Source organism: Onychostruthus taczanowskii, unplaced genomic scaffold (genome assembly GCF_017590055.1).
Source record: "Onychostruthus taczanowskii isolate IOZ18803 unplaced genomic scaffold, ASM1759005v1 scaffold384, whole genome shotgun sequence".
In the NCBI taxonomy this organism is placed as follows: Eukaryota; Metazoa; Chordata; class Aves; order Passeriformes; family Passeridae; genus Onychostruthus; species Onychostruthus taczanowskii.
Window position 1 is genome coordinate 379 of NW_024501282.1, and position 15689 is coordinate 16067.

The 15689-nt window shown below is 64.8% G+C and overlaps 1 protein-coding gene and 1 long non-coding RNA gene across 2 annotated transcripts in view; both read right to left on the reverse strand.

The window, feature by feature from the left end:
* Nucleotides 1-334: 334 nt before the first annotated feature.
* The window catches only part of LOC121339962 (chromodomain-helicase-DNA-binding protein 3-like), a 46441-nt gene continuing 31086 nt past the window's right edge, over nt 335-15689 (reverse strand). Inside the window, 13 exon segments of the mRNA XM_041412241.1 lie at nt 335-523; nt 623-876; nt 1013-1147; nt 2467-2594; nt 4914-5047; nt 7182-7267; nt 7744-7809; nt 9839-10016; nt 11813-11979; nt 12850-13081; nt 14343-14458; nt 14537-14654; nt 15397-15429. Coding sequence (XP_041268175.1) covers nt 350-523; nt 623-876; nt 1013-1147; nt 2467-2594; nt 4914-5047; nt 7182-7267; nt 7744-7809; nt 9839-10016; nt 11813-11979; nt 12850-13081; nt 14343-14458; nt 14537-14654; nt 15397-15429 — 1821 coding nt within the window. The 3' untranslated portion in view covers nt 335-349.
* LOC121339961 lies at nt 5201-6734 on the reverse strand. Its single transcript, XR_005953238.1, has 3 exons — nt 6693-6734; nt 6162-6247; nt 5201-5244 (listed from the first exon to the last, which is right to left on the reverse strand). It is a non-coding gene; the product is annotated as an uncharacterized LOC121339961 (long non-coding RNA).

A 15689-nucleotide genomic window follows, 5' to 3' on the forward strand; every position in this document is an offset into this window, starting at 1 on the left:
TGCCTTAAGCCCCGCCCTCTCTGGCTTAGACCATGCCTCTTCATTAAGCACCACCCACTCCTGTTAGACCACGCCCCCTCAAATAAGCACCACCTATGCTGCCTTAGGCCACACCCCTTTTTGTTGAGCCCCACCCACTCTGTGTCCTGCCACACCCCTTTCTGTTGAGCCCCACCCACTCTGTGTCAGGCCAAACCCCTTTCTGTTGAGCCCCACCCACTCTGTGTCAGGCCACACCCCTTTCTGTTGAGCCACACCCACTCTGTGTCAGGCCACACCCCTTTCTATCGAGCCCCACCCACTCTGTGTCAGGCCACACCCCTTTCTGTCGAGCCACGCCCAGTTTGGGTTAGCACACACCCATTTTAAGCCCCGCCCACTCTGTCAGGCCACACCCCTTCTGCCCAGCCCCGCCCCCAGCACCTCGTTTGGGGTCGGGGTCCCCCGGGCGCTCCTTGGGCTCCTCCTCCGGGGTCTTCTCGTCCCCCTTGTCCAGCCCCGGAGCCTTCTCGGCCTCCGCCCCTGCAGCGGCGCTGGGGACAGGAACGGGGATGGGGACAGGGACAGGAGGGTGGGGACAGGGACAGGGATGAGGACAGGGACAGGAGGGTGTGGACAGCGCTGGGGACAGGAACGGGGATGGGGACAGTGAGGGCACAGCTGGGGACAGCCAGGACATGACTGGGGACAGAGAGGACACAGAGGGGACAGGGTTGGGGACAGCTGTGTCACTCACATCTGTCTCCATCTTCTCGGGGCCTTTGGGTTCCTTCTCGTCCCTGGTGTCACCCTCGTCCCTGTCCGGGGGTGGCCCTGGCCCGTCCCCGCGCTCGCTGGGTGCCGGCGTGGCTGGGGACAGGGGACATCAGGACATCGGTCCCCATCCTGTCCCCAGCCATGTCCCTGTGTCCCCATCCCTGGCCCCATGTCCCCATCCATGTCCCCACCCACATTCCCATGCCCCCAGCCATGTCACCAGCATGTCCCCAGCCCTGTCCCTGTGTCCCCAGCCCTGTCCCTGTGTCGGGGCTGGGGGGGCCGGTCTTGGCGGGGGAGGAGGCGCGGGACGAGCGCTTGGAGTCGGCGCTGGGCTCGGGGGCCAGCTCGGGCAGGGACCAGCGGCCGTTGATGTGCTCGAACTCCTGCACTGGGGGGCACCATGGGCTCAGGGGACCCCAAAAACCCCAAAACCCCGAAAATCCACCCCAAAAACCTGCCTAAGGGACCCCAAAACCTCCCCAGGGCCCAGCTCGGACAGGGACCAGCGGCCGTTGATGTGCTCGAACTCCTGCACTGGGGGGCACCATGGGCTCAGGGGACCCCAAAAACCCCAAAATCCCCAAAAACCCACCCCAAAAACCTGCCCAAGGCACGCCAAAACCTGCCCACGGGACCCCAAAAACCTGCCCAAGGCACCCCAAAAACCTGCCCAAGGCACGCCAGAACCTGCCCAGGGCCCAGCTCGGGCAGGGACCAGCGGCCGTTGATGTGCTCGAACTCCTGCACCTGAGGGGCACCATGGGCTCAGGGGACCCCAAAAACCCCAAAATCCCCAAAAACCAATCCCAAAAACCCAAAAAACTGACCCCAAAACTCCTAAAAACTGACCCAAAAAACCTTAAAAACCAACCCCTCAAAACCCCCAGAAAGGGACCCTAAAAGGCTCCCAGAGGAGCAGTTTGGGGGAACTCCAAAAACGGAGCCAAATGAGTCCCCAGATGTCCCTGGGGATTGTCCCCAGCTGTGTCCCCAGGAGTCCTGGGGATGTCCCCAGGGATGTCCCTAGGCGTTCAGCCTGTCCCCAGGTGTTCAGCCTGTACCCAGGCTGTCCCCAGGGATGTCCCCAGGTCTGTCCTTGGCTGTTCAGCCTCTACCCAGGCTGTCCCCACGTGTCCCCAGGTGTTCAGCCTGTCCCCAGGGGTGTCCCCAGGTATTCAGCCTGTTCCTGGGCTGTCCCCAGGCTGTCCCCAGGGATCTCCCCAGGTGTTCAGCCTCTCCCCAGGCTGTCCCAGGCCATCCCAGGCTGTTGCCAGGCTGTCCCCAGGTGTCCCCAGGGACGCCCCCAGGTGTTCAGCCTGTCCCCAGGTGTCCCTAGCCGTGCCACCGCCCGTGCCACCACCCCCTGCCTGTGCCACCGCCCGTGCCATGAGCCCTGCGCCACCGCCCCTGTGCCACTGCCTGTGCCACTGCCCGTGCCACCGCCCCTGTGACACCACCCCATGCCTGTGCCACCGCCTGTGCCACCTCCCCTGTGCCACTGCCTGTGCCTGTGCCACCGCCCCCTGCCTGTGCCACTGACACTGCCCATGCCACCACCCTTGTGCCATCACCCATGCCTGTGCCACCACCCTTGTGCCACCGCCCATGCCACCATCCCTGCCTATGCCACTGCCACCGCCTGTGCCACCGCCTCTGCCTGTGCCACCGCCCCTGCCAGTGCCACCACCTGTGCCACTGTCCCCTCACCTGCACGCCCTGCCCCGGGGTCACTGTCCCCACAGATCCTGTCCCCGGGGTCCTTGTCCCCATAGGTCACAACCCCAGGGTCTCTGTCCTCAAGGTCCATTGTCCCCATGATCCTGTCCCCAAAGTCCCTGTCCCCAAAGGCCCTCATCCTCATGGTCCCTTGCCCCGGGGTCACTGTCCCCACAGATCCTGTCCCCGGGGTCCTTGTCCCCATAGGTCACAACCCCAGGGTCTCTGTCCTCAAGGTCCATTGTCCCCATGATCCTGTCCCCAAAGTCCCTGTCCCCAAAGGCCTTCATCTTCATGGTCCCTTGTCCCCGGTGTCCCCAGTGTCCCTGATGTCCCCAATGTCCCAGATGTCCCTGCTGTCCCCGGTGTCCCCAGTGTCCTTGCTGTCCCCAGTGTCCCCAGTGTCCCCAGTGTCCTTGCTGTCCCCAGTGTCCCCAGTGTCCCCAGTGTCCTTGCTGTCCCCAGTGTCCCCAGTGTCCCCGCCGTCCCCGCTGTCCCAGCTGTCCCCGCACCATCAGCCCGTCCCCTCGTCACGGCGCCCGTGGGGGCTGTGCCGGTCACGGCAGGGACCTGCCACCGCTCTGGCGTCCCCTGGGCCACTCCCGGCCCCCCGAGGGGACACGGGGACATCGGGGGTGGCTTTGTGTCGGGCTGAGGGGGACACGGCCTCGTCCGGTCCCCAGGAACACCGACAGCGACGGCGCTCGGCTGAGTAAGGGCTCATCACGTGGCACGGGGACACCGGGGGACATCGGGGACACCGGGGGACATGGGACAGTGGAGGGCACAGGGACACACAGGGAGATGAGGGGACACCGGGGACAATAAGGACATGGGGACACACGGACACCTCACTACCCTGCCACCACCTGTCCCTGGTGCCACTGCTTGTCCCCAGTGCCACCACCTGTCCTTGACACCGCCTGTCCCTGATGCCACCGCCTGTCCCTGACGCCACCACCTGTCCCCAATGCCACCTGTCCTTGACACCACCTGTCCCCAATGCCACCGCCTGTCCCCAATGCCACTGCTTGTCCCCAGTGCCACTGCCTGTCCCCAGTGCCACCTGTCCCTAATGCCACCTGTCCCCAACACCACCTGTCCCTGACACCACCTGTCCCCAATGCCACCTGCCCTTGACACCACCTGTCCCTGATGCCACCTGTCCCCAGTGCCACTGCCTGTCCCCAACTGCCACCTGTCCCTGACACCACCTGTCCCCAATGCCACCTGCCCTTGACACCACCTGTCCCTGATGCCACCTGTCCCCAGTGCCACTGCCTGTCTCCAACTGCCACCTGTCCCTGACACCACCTGTCCCCAATGCCACCTGCCCTTGACACCACCTGTCCCTGATGCCACCTGTCCCCAGTGCCACTGCCTGTCCCCAACTGCCACCTGTCCCTGACACCACCTGTCCCCAATGCCACCTGCCCTTGACACCACCTGTCCCTGATGCCACCTGTCCCCAGTGCCACTGCCTGTCCCCAACTGCCACCTGTCCCTGACACCACCTGTCCCCAATGCCACCTGCCCTTGACACCACCTGTCCCTGATGCCACCTGTCCCCAGTGCCACTGCCTGTCCCCAACTGCCACCTGTCCCTGACACCACCTGTCCCCAATGCCACCTGCCCTTGACACCACCTGTCCCTGATGCCACCTGTCCCCAGTGCCACTGCCTGTCCCCAACTGCCACCTGTCCCTGACACCACCTGTCCCCAATGCCACCTGCCCTTGACACCACCTGTCCCTGATGCCACCTGTCCCCAGTGCCACTGCCTGTCGCTGTCCCCGCACCATCAGCCCGTCCCCTCGTCACGGCGCCCGTGGGGGCTGTGCCGGTCACGGCAGGGACCTGCCACCGCTCTGGCGTCCCCTGGGCCACTCCCGGCCCCCCGAGGGGACACGGGGACATCGGGGGTGGCTTTGTGTCGGGCTGAGGGGGACACGGCCTCGTCCGGTCCCCAGGAACACCGACAGCGACGGCGCTCGGCTGAGTAAGGGCTCATCACGTGGCACGGGGACACCGGGGGACATCGGGGACACCGGGGGACATGGGACAGTGGAGGGCACAGGGACACACAGGGAGATGAGGGGACATGGGGACACACGGACACCTCACTACCCTGCCACCACCTGTCCCTGGTGCCACCGCTTGTCCCCAGTGCCACCACCTGTCCTTGACACCGCCTGTCCCTGATGCCACCGCCTGTCCCTGACGCCACCACCTGTCCCCAATGCCACCTGTCCTTGACACCACCTGTCCCCAATGCCACCGCCTGTCCCCAATGCCACTGCTTGTCCCCAATGCCACCTGTCCTTGACACCGCCTGTCCCTGAAGCCACCGCCCACCCTTGACACCGCTGCCCCTCCCCAGTGCCAGCACCCCTCCCAGGTGTCCCCAGGTGTCCCCAGGTGTCCCCGGTGTCACCTACTTGAACTCCTTCTCGGTTTTGCCCCGCAGGTCCCGCACGAGCCACTGGGACGTGAAGGCGTCCTGGGGGGGCATCCCCCAGCGCATGACGGCGTTCAGGAAGGCCTTGCGCTGCCTCGTGTTGAACCCCAGCACCTGGGGGGACATTGGGGACATCGGGGACATCAGGGACACTGGGGACATCAGGGACACTGGGGACATCAGGGACATCAGGGACATTGGGGACATCAGGGACACTGGGGCCATGGGTGACAGGGGACACTGTGCCATCATCCCCAGCGCATGACAGCGTTCAGGAAGGCCTTGCGCTGCCTCGTGTTGAACCCCAGCACCTGGGGGTACAGGGGACATTGGGGACATCAGGGACACTGGGGACATCAGGGACATTGGGGACATCAGGGACACTGGGGACATTGGGGACACTGGGGACACTGGAGACATTGGGGACATCAGGGACATTGGGGACACTGGGGACACTGGGGACATGGGTGACAGGGGACACTGGGGACACTGTGCCATCATCCCCCAGCGCATGACAGCGTTCAGGAAGGCCTTGCGCTGCCTCGTGTTGAACCCCAGCACCTGGGGACATCGAGGACACTGGGGACACTGAGGACATCGAGGGGACACGGGACATGGAGGGGACACTGGTGACACTGTCTGTCCGGAGCCCCCCGTGCCTTGTCCCCACAGCCAGGGGCACAGCGGGCTCCAGGTGACCCCTGACCCTCTGGTTTGGGGACCCAGGTGCTGAGGGGTCACTCGGGTGTCCGAGCACCCCCTGACCCCCACCTGGAGGTGACCCAGGTGGCCTCGGGCTGTCCCCAAGCCCCCGAGGTGTCCCCAAGCCCAGGGGTGTCCCCAAGCCCCAGGGATGTCCCCGAGTCCCCCGGGGTGTCCCCCAGCCCCGGGGTGTCCCCAAGCCCAGGCTGTCCCCAAGTCTCCCAGGATGTCCCCAAACCCCCTGGGGTGTCCCCAAGCCCAGGCTGTCCCCGAGCCCCCGGGATGTCCCCAAGCCCCCAGGATGTCCCCAAGCCCCGGGATGTCCCCAAGCCCAGGCTGTCCCCAAGTCTCCCAGGATGTCCCCAAACCCCCTGGGGTGTCCCCAAGCCCAGGCTGTCCCCGAGCCCCCGGGATGTCCCCAAGCCCCCAGGATGTCCCCAAGCCCCGGGATGTCCCCAAGCCCCGGGGATGTCCCCAAGCCCCCTGGGCTGTCCCCAAGCCCCGGGATATCCCCGTGTCCCCTCACCTCGATGTTGCCGCCCACCCGGGCCAGCAGTGGGGGGAGGGGTTTGTCCTTCTCGTTCCGCAGCTGCCGCTTGGACTGACGCCGGCCTGGGGGAGGGGAGGGGTCAGTCAGCACCCCCAGGGCACCCCGACCCCCCTGGGGACACCCTGACCCCCCCTTGGGGACACCCTGACACCCCCTTGGGGACACCCCTGGGGACACCCTGAAACCCCTGGGGACACCCTGACCCCCCCTTGGGGACACCCTGACACCCCCTTGGGGACACCCCTGGGGACACCCCGACCCCCCTGGGGACACCTTGACCCCCCCCTGGGGACACCCTGACCCCCCTGGGGACACCTTGACCCCCCCTTGGGGACACCCTGACCCCCCCTGGGGACACCATGACCCCCCTTGGGCCACCCTGACCCCCCTGGGGACACCTTGACCCCCCCCTGGGGACACCCTGACCCCCCTGGGGACACCCTGAAACCCCTGGGAACACCCCGACCCCCCCTTGGGGACACCCTGACCCCCCCGGGGTCCCCTCACCCTCGGGCCGCTCGTCAAAGTCCTCGTCCTCCTCCTCGGAGCGGGCTCGCCCCGGAGCCCCCCGGGGTGTCCCCCAGCCCCGGGGTGTCCCCAAGCCCAGGCTGTCCCCAAGTCTCCCAGGATGTCCCCAAACCCCCTGGGGTGTCCCCAAGCCCAGGCTGTCCCCGAGCCCCCGGGATGTCCCCAAGCCCCCAGGATGTCCCCAAGCCCCGGGATGTCCCCAAGCCCCGGGGATGTCCCCAAGCTCCAGGGGTGTCCCCAAGCCCCGGGGTGTCCCCGAGCCCCCCGGGGTGTCCCCAAGCCCCGGGATCCAGCCCAGGCTGTCCCCAAGCCCCCCAGGGTGTCTCCAAGCCCCGGGGTGTCCCCAAGCCCAGGCTGTCCCCAAACCCCCCGGGGTGTCCCCAAGCCCAGGCTGTCCCCAAGCCCCGGGGATGTCCCCAAGCCCCCTGGGCTGTCCCCAAGCCCCGGGATATCCCCGTGTCCCCTCACCTCGATGTTGCCGCCCACCCGGGCCAGCAGTGGGGGGAGGGGTTTGTCCTTCTCGTTCCGCAGCTGCCGCTTGGACTGACGCCGGCCTGGGGGAGGGGAGGGGTCAGTCAGCACCCCCAGGGCACCCCGACCCCCCTGGGGACACCCTGACCCCCCCTGGGGACACCCTGACACCCCCTGGGGACACCCTGACCCTCCTTGGACCACCATAACCCTCCTTGGGGCCACCCTGACCCTCCTTGGGGACACCCTGACACCCCTGGGGACACCCTGCCCTCCCTTAGGTACACCCTGACCCCCTTGGGGACACCCTGACCCCCCTGGGGACACCATGACACCCCTGGGGACACCCTGACCCTCCTTGGGCCACCCTGACCCCCTCCCTGGGACACCCTGAAACCCCTGGGGACACCCTGACCCCCCCAGGGGACACCCTGACACCCCCCGGGGACACCCTGACCCCCCTTGGGCCACCCTGACCCTCCTTGGGGACACCCTGACCCCCTTGGGGACACCCCGACCCCCCCTTGGGGACACCCTGACCCCCCCGGGGTCCCCTCACCCTCGGGCCGCTCGTCAAAGTCCTCGTCCTCCTCCTCGGAGCCCACCGAGTACTCGGACTGGTTGTCTGGGGGACACGGCAGCGTTGGGGACACTCAGTGCCACCCCAGTGTGTCCCAGTGTGTCCCAGTGCCATCCCAGTGCCACCCCATCCCAGTCCCTCCCAGTGCCATCCCAGTGCCCCCAGTGCCCACCTTGGTCCTCCTGGGCGGCGTCGTTGTAGTTGACCTGCTTGCGCACGCGCTTGCCCTTGCCCAGGTTGCGGGCCAGGTCCTCCTGCTGCTGCTCGTAGTGGTGCCGCAGCAGCTTCTCCCAGTAGTCGGGGTCCACGTTCTCCTCCTGCTTGATGATCTCCCGCTCGATCTCCTCGATCTGCCGGACACTCGGGGTCACTCGGGGTCACCCAGGGTCACCCGGGGTCACCCAGGACCATCTGGGGTCACCCAGTTGTCAGCACAGTGCCCCTGTCCTTGGTGTCTCCAGCATCACCATCATCATCATCTCCAGCATCATCATCATCACCATCCCCATCTCCATCATCATCATCTCTGTCTCCACCATTCCCATCTTCATAATTTTCATCATCATCATCCTCATCATCATCCCCATCTCCATCATTATCATCTCTGTCTCCACTGTTCTCATCTTCACGATTTTCATCACCTCCATCATCATCCTCACTGTCCCCATCATCTCCATCCTCTCCAGAGTCCCCAGCTCCATCATCCCATTGTCCCCATCCCATTGTCCCCAATTCCACTGTCCCCAACCCCATTGTCCCCATTCCCATTGTCCCCAATCCCACTGTCCCCATTCCCCTGTCCCCATGTCACTGTCCCCAATCCCACTGTCCTCATTCCCATTGTCCCCAATCCCACTGTCCCCAATCCCATTGTTCCCAATCCCAATGTCCCCATTCACATTGTCCCCATTCCCCTGTTCCCATGTCACTGTCACCAATCCCATTGTCCCCAATTCCCATTGTCCCCAATCCCACTGTCCCCATTCCCCTGTTCCCATGTCACTGTCCCCAATCCCATTGTCCCCATTCCCATTGTCCCCAATCCCACTGTCCCCATTCCCCTGTTCCCATGTCACTGTCCCCATTCTCATTGTCCCCAATTCCCATTGTCCCCAATCCCACTGTCCCCATTCCCCTGTTCCCATGTCACTGTCCCCAATCCCATTGTCCCCATTCCCATTGTCCCCAATCCCACTGTCCCCATTCCCCTGTTCCCATGTCACTGTCACCAATCCCATTGTCCCCAATTCCCATTGTCCCCAATCCCACTGTCCCCATTCCCCTGTTCCCATGTCACTGTCCCCAATCCCATTGTCCCCATTCCCATTGTCCCCAATCCCACTGTCCCCATTCCCCTGTTCCCATGTCACTGTCCCTGTCCCATTGTCCCATCCCACTGTCCCCATCACTTCCCTCTCCAATGTCTCCACGTCCTCCACCTACCCAACATCCCTCCATCCCCTCCATGCCTGTGTCCCCCAGTGTCCCCCCAGTGTCCCCAGTGTCCTCCAGGCTCCCCAGCCCCACCATGCTCGTGTCCCCAGTGTCCCCCCAGTGTCCCCAGTGTCCCCCCAGTGTCCCCAGCACACCTTGTCCTCCTCCCTGACGACGTACTGGGCCACCTTGAAGGAGCTCAAATACTCTTTCATCCCCTCCAGGCATCTCAACCCTGCTATGCCCGTGTCCCCAGTGTCCCCCCAGTGTCCCCACTCCCAGTGCCATCCCAGTCTGTCCCAGTGCCCCCAGTGCCCACCTTGGTCCTCCTGGGCGGCGGCGTTGTAGTTGCCCTGCTTGTGCACACGCTTGCCCTTGCCCAGGCTCCATCCCAGTCCCATCCCAGTCCCTCCCAGTGCCATCCCAGTGCCCCCAGTGCCATCCCAGTCCCTCCCAGTGCCATCCCAGTGCCCACCTTGGTCCTCCTGGGCGGCATCATTGTAGTTGACCTGCTTGCGCACGCGCTTGCCCTTGCCCAGGCTCCATCCCAGTCCCTCCCAGTCCCTCCCAGTGCCATCCCAGTCCTTCCCAGTGCCATCCCAGTCCTTCCCAGTGCCATCCCAGTGCCCCCAGTGCCCACCTTGGTCCTCCTGGGCGGCGTCGTTGTAGTTGACCTGCTTGCGCACGCGCTTGCCCTTGCCCAGGTTGCGGGCCAGGTCCTCCTGCTGCTGCTCGTAGTGGTGCCGCAGCAGCTTCTCCCAGTAGTCGGGGTCCACGTTCTCCTCCTGCTTGATGATCTCCCGCTCGATCTCCTCGATCTGCCGGACACTCGGGGTCACTCGGGGTCACCCAGGGTCACCCGGGGTCACCCAGGACCATCTGGGGTCACCCAGTTGTCAGCACAGTGCCCCTGTCCTTGGTGTCTCCAGCATCATCATCTCCAGCATCATCTCCACCATCCTCATCATCATCATCCCCATCTCCATCATCTCTGTCTCCACCATTCCCATCTTCATAATTTTCATCATCATCATCCTCATCATCATCATCCCTATCTCCATCATCATCATCTCCATCTCCACTGTCCCCATCATCTCCATCCTCTCCAGAGTCCCCAACCCCATCATCCCATTATTCCCAATCCCACTGTCTCCATTCCCGTTCCCATGTCACTGTCCCTGTCCCACTGTCCCCATCCCGCTGTCCCCATCCCGCTGTCCCCAATCCCGCTGTCCCCAATCCCACTGTCCCCATCCCACTGTCCCCAATCCCACTGTCCCCAATCCCACTGTCCCCATTCCCCTTGGGACACAGCCGGACGCGCTCCAAGGTGATGTGACATGGCTTTGTCACACCCCAACATGGCCCGACATGGCCCGGCCCAGTCCAACCCAACACGCCCCACTCCAGCCCAGCTCAGCCCAGTCCAACCCAGCTCAGCCCAGTGCAGCCCAGCTCAGCCCAGTCCAACCCAGCACAGCCCAGTCCAGCCCAGCTCAGCCCAGTCCAACCCAGCTCAGCCCAGTCCAACCCAGCACAGCCCAGTCCAGCCCAGCTCAGCCCAGTCCAACCCAGTCCGACCCAGCACAGCCCAGTGCAGCCCAGAATAACCCAATCCAACCCAACACAACCCAGTGCAGCCCAGCTCAGCCCATCCCAGCCCAACACGGCCCAGTCCAACCCAGCTCAGCCCAGTCCAGCCCAACACGGCCCATCCCAGCCCAGCTCAGCCCAATCCAGCCCAGCTCAGCCCAGTCCAGCCCAGCTCAGCCCAGTCCAACACAACACGACCCAGTCCAGCCCAGCTCAGCCCAGCTCAGCCCAACACGTCCATCCCAGCCCGTGCCGCGCGGGGCCCACCCTCGTTCTCGTCCTTGAAGAGCTCCTCGGTGCCGAACTTGAGGGTGTCGTCGAGCTCCTGCTTGGACATGGAGCCGGCCTTGGAGCCCAGCCCCGGGCGCACCACCAGGTGCGTCAGCATCATCTTGCGCTTGGCCACCTGCGTGATCCGCTCCTCCACCGAGGCCCGCGTCACGAAGCGGTAAATCATCACCTTGTTGGCCTGGCCGATGCGGTGAGCGCGGCTGAAGGCCTGGCAGGGAGGGGACAGGTCAGCGACATCGTGGGGACACACCAGGGACACACCAGGGACATGAGGCAACACACCAGGGATGTGTCACATGGCATGGGGACACACCAGGGACACGTCAGATGGGATGGGGACACAGCAGGGACATGTCAGATGGGATGGGGACACAGCAGGGACACCCCAAGGACATGAGGGGACACCCTGGCCGATGTGGTGAGCGCGGCTGAAGGCCTGGCAGGGAGGGGACAGGTCAGGGACATCGTGGGGACGTGAGGGGACACGTCAGATGGGATGGGGACAGAGCAGGGAGTCCCCAGTGTCACCCCAGTGTCCCCAGCACACCTTGTCCTCCTCCCTGACAACGTGCCAGGCCACCTTGAAGGAGCTCAGGTACTCGTCCATCCCCTCCAGGCTCCCCAGCCCCACCATGCCCGTGTCCCCAGTGTCCCCCCAGTGTCCCCTCATGTCCCCAGTGTCCCCCCAGTGTCCCCAGTGTCCCCGCTGTCCCCAGTGTCCCCAGCACACCTTGTCCTCCTCCCTGACGACGTACTGGGCCACCTTGAAGGAGCTCAGGTACTCGTTCATGTTCTGCACGTCGGCGTCGTCGGTGGCGTCCTGGTTGCGGTCCAGCAGCCGCGCGATGGCCTCGTTGTCGTAGTGGATGACGCTGCTGTCCTCCTCCTTGTTGTCCCCTGCGTGGCCACGCCGTGTCACACGCGCTGGGACACAGCCGGACGCGCTCCAAGGTGATGTGACATGGCTTTGTCACACCCCAACATGGCCCGACATGGCCCGGCCCAGTCCAACCCAACACGACCCAGTCCAGCCCAGCTCAGCCCAGTCCAACCCAGCTCAGCCCAGTCCAACCCAACACGACCCAGTCCAACCCAGCACAGCCCAGTCCAGCCCAACACGACCCAGTCCAACACAGCACAGCCCAGTCCAACCCAGCTCAGCCCAGTGCAGCCCAACACGGCCCATCCCAGCCCAGCTCAGCCCAGTCCAGCCCAGCTCAGCCCAGTGCAGCCCAACACGGCCCAGTCCAACCCAGCTCAGCCCAGTCCAGCCCAGCTCAGCCCAGTGCAGCCCAATGCGTCCCGTCCCAGCCCAGTCCAGCCCAGCACAGCCCAGTCCAACCCAACACGACCCAGTCCAACCCAGCTCAGCCCAGTCCAGCCCAACACGGCCCATCCCAGCCCAGCTCAGCCCAGTCCAACCCAACACAACCCAATACAACCCAGTCCAGCCCAGCTCAGCCCAGTCCAGCCCAACACGGCCCATCCCAGCCCAGCTCAGCCCAATCCAGCCCAGCTCAGCCCAGTCCAGCCCAGCTCAGCCCAGTCCAACACAACACGACCCAGTCCAGCCCAGCTCAGCCCAGCTCAGCCCAACACGTCCATCCCAGCCCGTGCCGCGCGGGGCCCACCCTCGTTCTCGTCCTTGAAGAGCTCCTCGGTGCCGAACTTGAGGATGTCGTCGAGCTCCTGCTTGGACATGGAGCCGGGCCTTCAGCCCAGCTCAGCCCAACACGTCCATCCCAGCCCGTGCCGCGCGGGGCCCACCCTCGTTCTCGTCCTTGAAGAGCTCCTCGGTGCCGAACTTGAGGATGTCGTCGAGCTCCTGCTTGGACATGGAGCCGGCCTTGGAGCCCAGCCCCGGGCGCACCACCAGGTGCGTCAGCATCATCTTGCGCTTGGCCACCTGCGTGATCCGCTCCTCCACCGAGGCCCGCGTCACGAAGCGGTAAATCATCACCTTGTTGGCCTGGCCGATGCGGTGAGCGCGGCTGAAGGCCTGGCAGGGAGGGGACAGGTCAGGGACATCGTGGGGACGTGAGGGGACACGTCAGATGGGATGGGGACAGAGCAGGGACGTGTCAGATGGGATGGGGACACAGCAGGGACACGTCAGATGGGATGGGGACACAGCAGGGACATGTCACATGGCATGGGGACACACCAGGGACGTGTCACATGGCATGGGGACACACCAGGGACATGTCAGATGGGATAGGGAGCACCCTAGGGACATGAGGGGACACCCTGGCTGATGCGGTGAGCGCGGCTGAAGGCCTGAGAGGGAGGGGACAGGTCAGGGACATCGCGGGGACATGAGGCAACACACCAGGGATGTGTCAGATGGGATGGGGACACACCAGGGACGTGTCAGATGGGATGGGGACACACCAGGGACGTGTCAGATGGGATGGGGACACACCAGGGACACCCCAGGGACATGAGGGGACACCCTGGCTCATGCGGTGAGCCCGGCTGAAGGCCTGTGGGGATGGGGACATCGTGGGGACATGGTGGACACAGGTCAGGGACTTGGCAATCAGGGGAGACAAGGAGCTAGGGAGGGTGACACTGGCCAGGTGACATGGCTGAGCAGGTGACACCAGCCAGGTGCCCGGTGCTGAGGATGGCACTGCACAGGTGGCACCGGCTGGGTGGCAGTGCCCAGGGGGCCAGAGCAGGGATGTGTCACATGGCATGGGGACACAACAGGAACGTGTCACATGGGATGGGGACACACCAGGGACATGTCACATGGGATGGGGGACACCCCAAGGATATGAGGGGACACCCTGGCCGATGCGGTGAGTGCGGCTGAAGGCCTGACAGGGAGGGGACATCGTGGGGACATCATAGGGACACCTCAGGGACTTGGCAATCAGGGGAGACAAGTAGCTAGGGAGGGTGACACTGCACAGGTGACACTGTCCAGGTGCCCAATGCTGGGGATGGCATTGCACAGGTGATACTGGCCAGGTGGCACTGGCCGGGTGACAGTGCTGGGGGATGGCACTGCACAGGTGGCACTGGCCAGGTGACAGTGCTGGGGGATGGCACTGCACAGGTGGCACTGGCCGGGTGACAGTGCTGGGGATGGCACTGCACAGGTGACAGTGCCCAGGTGACAGTGCCCAGGTGCCCAGTACCAGAGGATGGCACTGCACAGGCGGCACTGGCCGGGTGACAGTGCCCAGGTGACAGTACCAGAGGATGGCACTGCACAGGTGGCACTGGCCGGGTGACAGTGCCCAGGTGCCCACCTGGATGTCGTTGTGGGGGTTCCAGTCCGAGTCGAAGATGACCACGGTGTCGGCCGTCGCCAGGTTGATGCCGAGGCCCCCGGCCCGCGTCGACAGCAGGAAACAGATCCCTGTCCCTGTCCCCATCCCCATCCCTGTCCCTGTCCCCATCCCCTGTCCCCATCCCTGTCCCCGTCCCTGTCCCCTGTCCCTACCGTTGAAGCGGTCGATGGCCTCCTGCCGCAGGGCCCCGGTGATGCCGCCGTCGATGCGCTCGTACTTGTAGCCCTCGTAGTCCAGGAAATCCTCCAGCAGGTCCAGCATCTTCGTCATCTGCGCGTACTGGTCAGACTGGGAGCCACTGGGAGCGACTGGGAGGCACTGGGAGGGACTGGGGGGCACTGGGAGGGACTGGGGGGCACTGGGAGGGACTGGGAGAGGCTGGGAGCGACTGGGAGGAACTAGGAGGGACTGGGAGGGACTGGGAGCGAATGAGAGGGACTGGGAGCGAATGGGAGGCATTGGGAGGGACTGGGAGGGACTGGGAGGCACTGGTACAGGCTGGAGACCTTGTACTGGGCACACTGGGAGGGACTGGGAGCGACTGCGAGGGACTGGGAGGCACTGGGAGGGACTGGGAAGGACTGGGAGGCACTGGGAGGCATTGGGAGGGACTGGGAGGGACTGGGAGCGACTGCGAGGGACTGGGAGGGACTGGGAGGCACTGGGAGGGACTGGGAGGCACTGGGAGGCACTGGGAGGCATTGGGAGGGACTGGGAGGGACTGGGAGCGACTGCGAGGGACTGGGAGGGACTGGGAGGCACTGGGAGGGACTGGGAGGGACTGGGTGGCACTGGGAGGGACTGGGAGAAGCTGAACACCCTGTACTGGGCACACTGGGAGGCACTGGGAGCCACTGGGAGCCACTGGGAGGCACTGGGAGGCACTGGGAGGCACTGGGAGGCACTGGTACAGGCTGGAGACCCTGTACTGGGCACACTGGGAGCGCTGGGATTGGCACTGGGCAGACTGGGAGATTTTGGGGGTCTCTGGGGGGATGTTTTGGGGTCCCACCTGGGAGAAGATGAGCACCCTGTGGTTCTGGGGCTGGGTTTGGGGTATTTTGGGATATTTTGGGATGGTTTTGGGGTGATTTTGGGGTCCCACCTGGGAGAAGATGAGCACCCTGTGGTTCTGGGTGTGGTTTTGGGGTATTTTGGGATATTTTGGGGTATTTTGGGGTCCCACCTGGGAGAAGATGAGCACCCTGTGGTTCTGGGGCTGGGTTTGGGGTATTTTGGGATATTTTGGGATGGTTTTGGGGTGATTTTGGGGTCCCACCTGGGAGAAGATGAGCACCCTGTGGT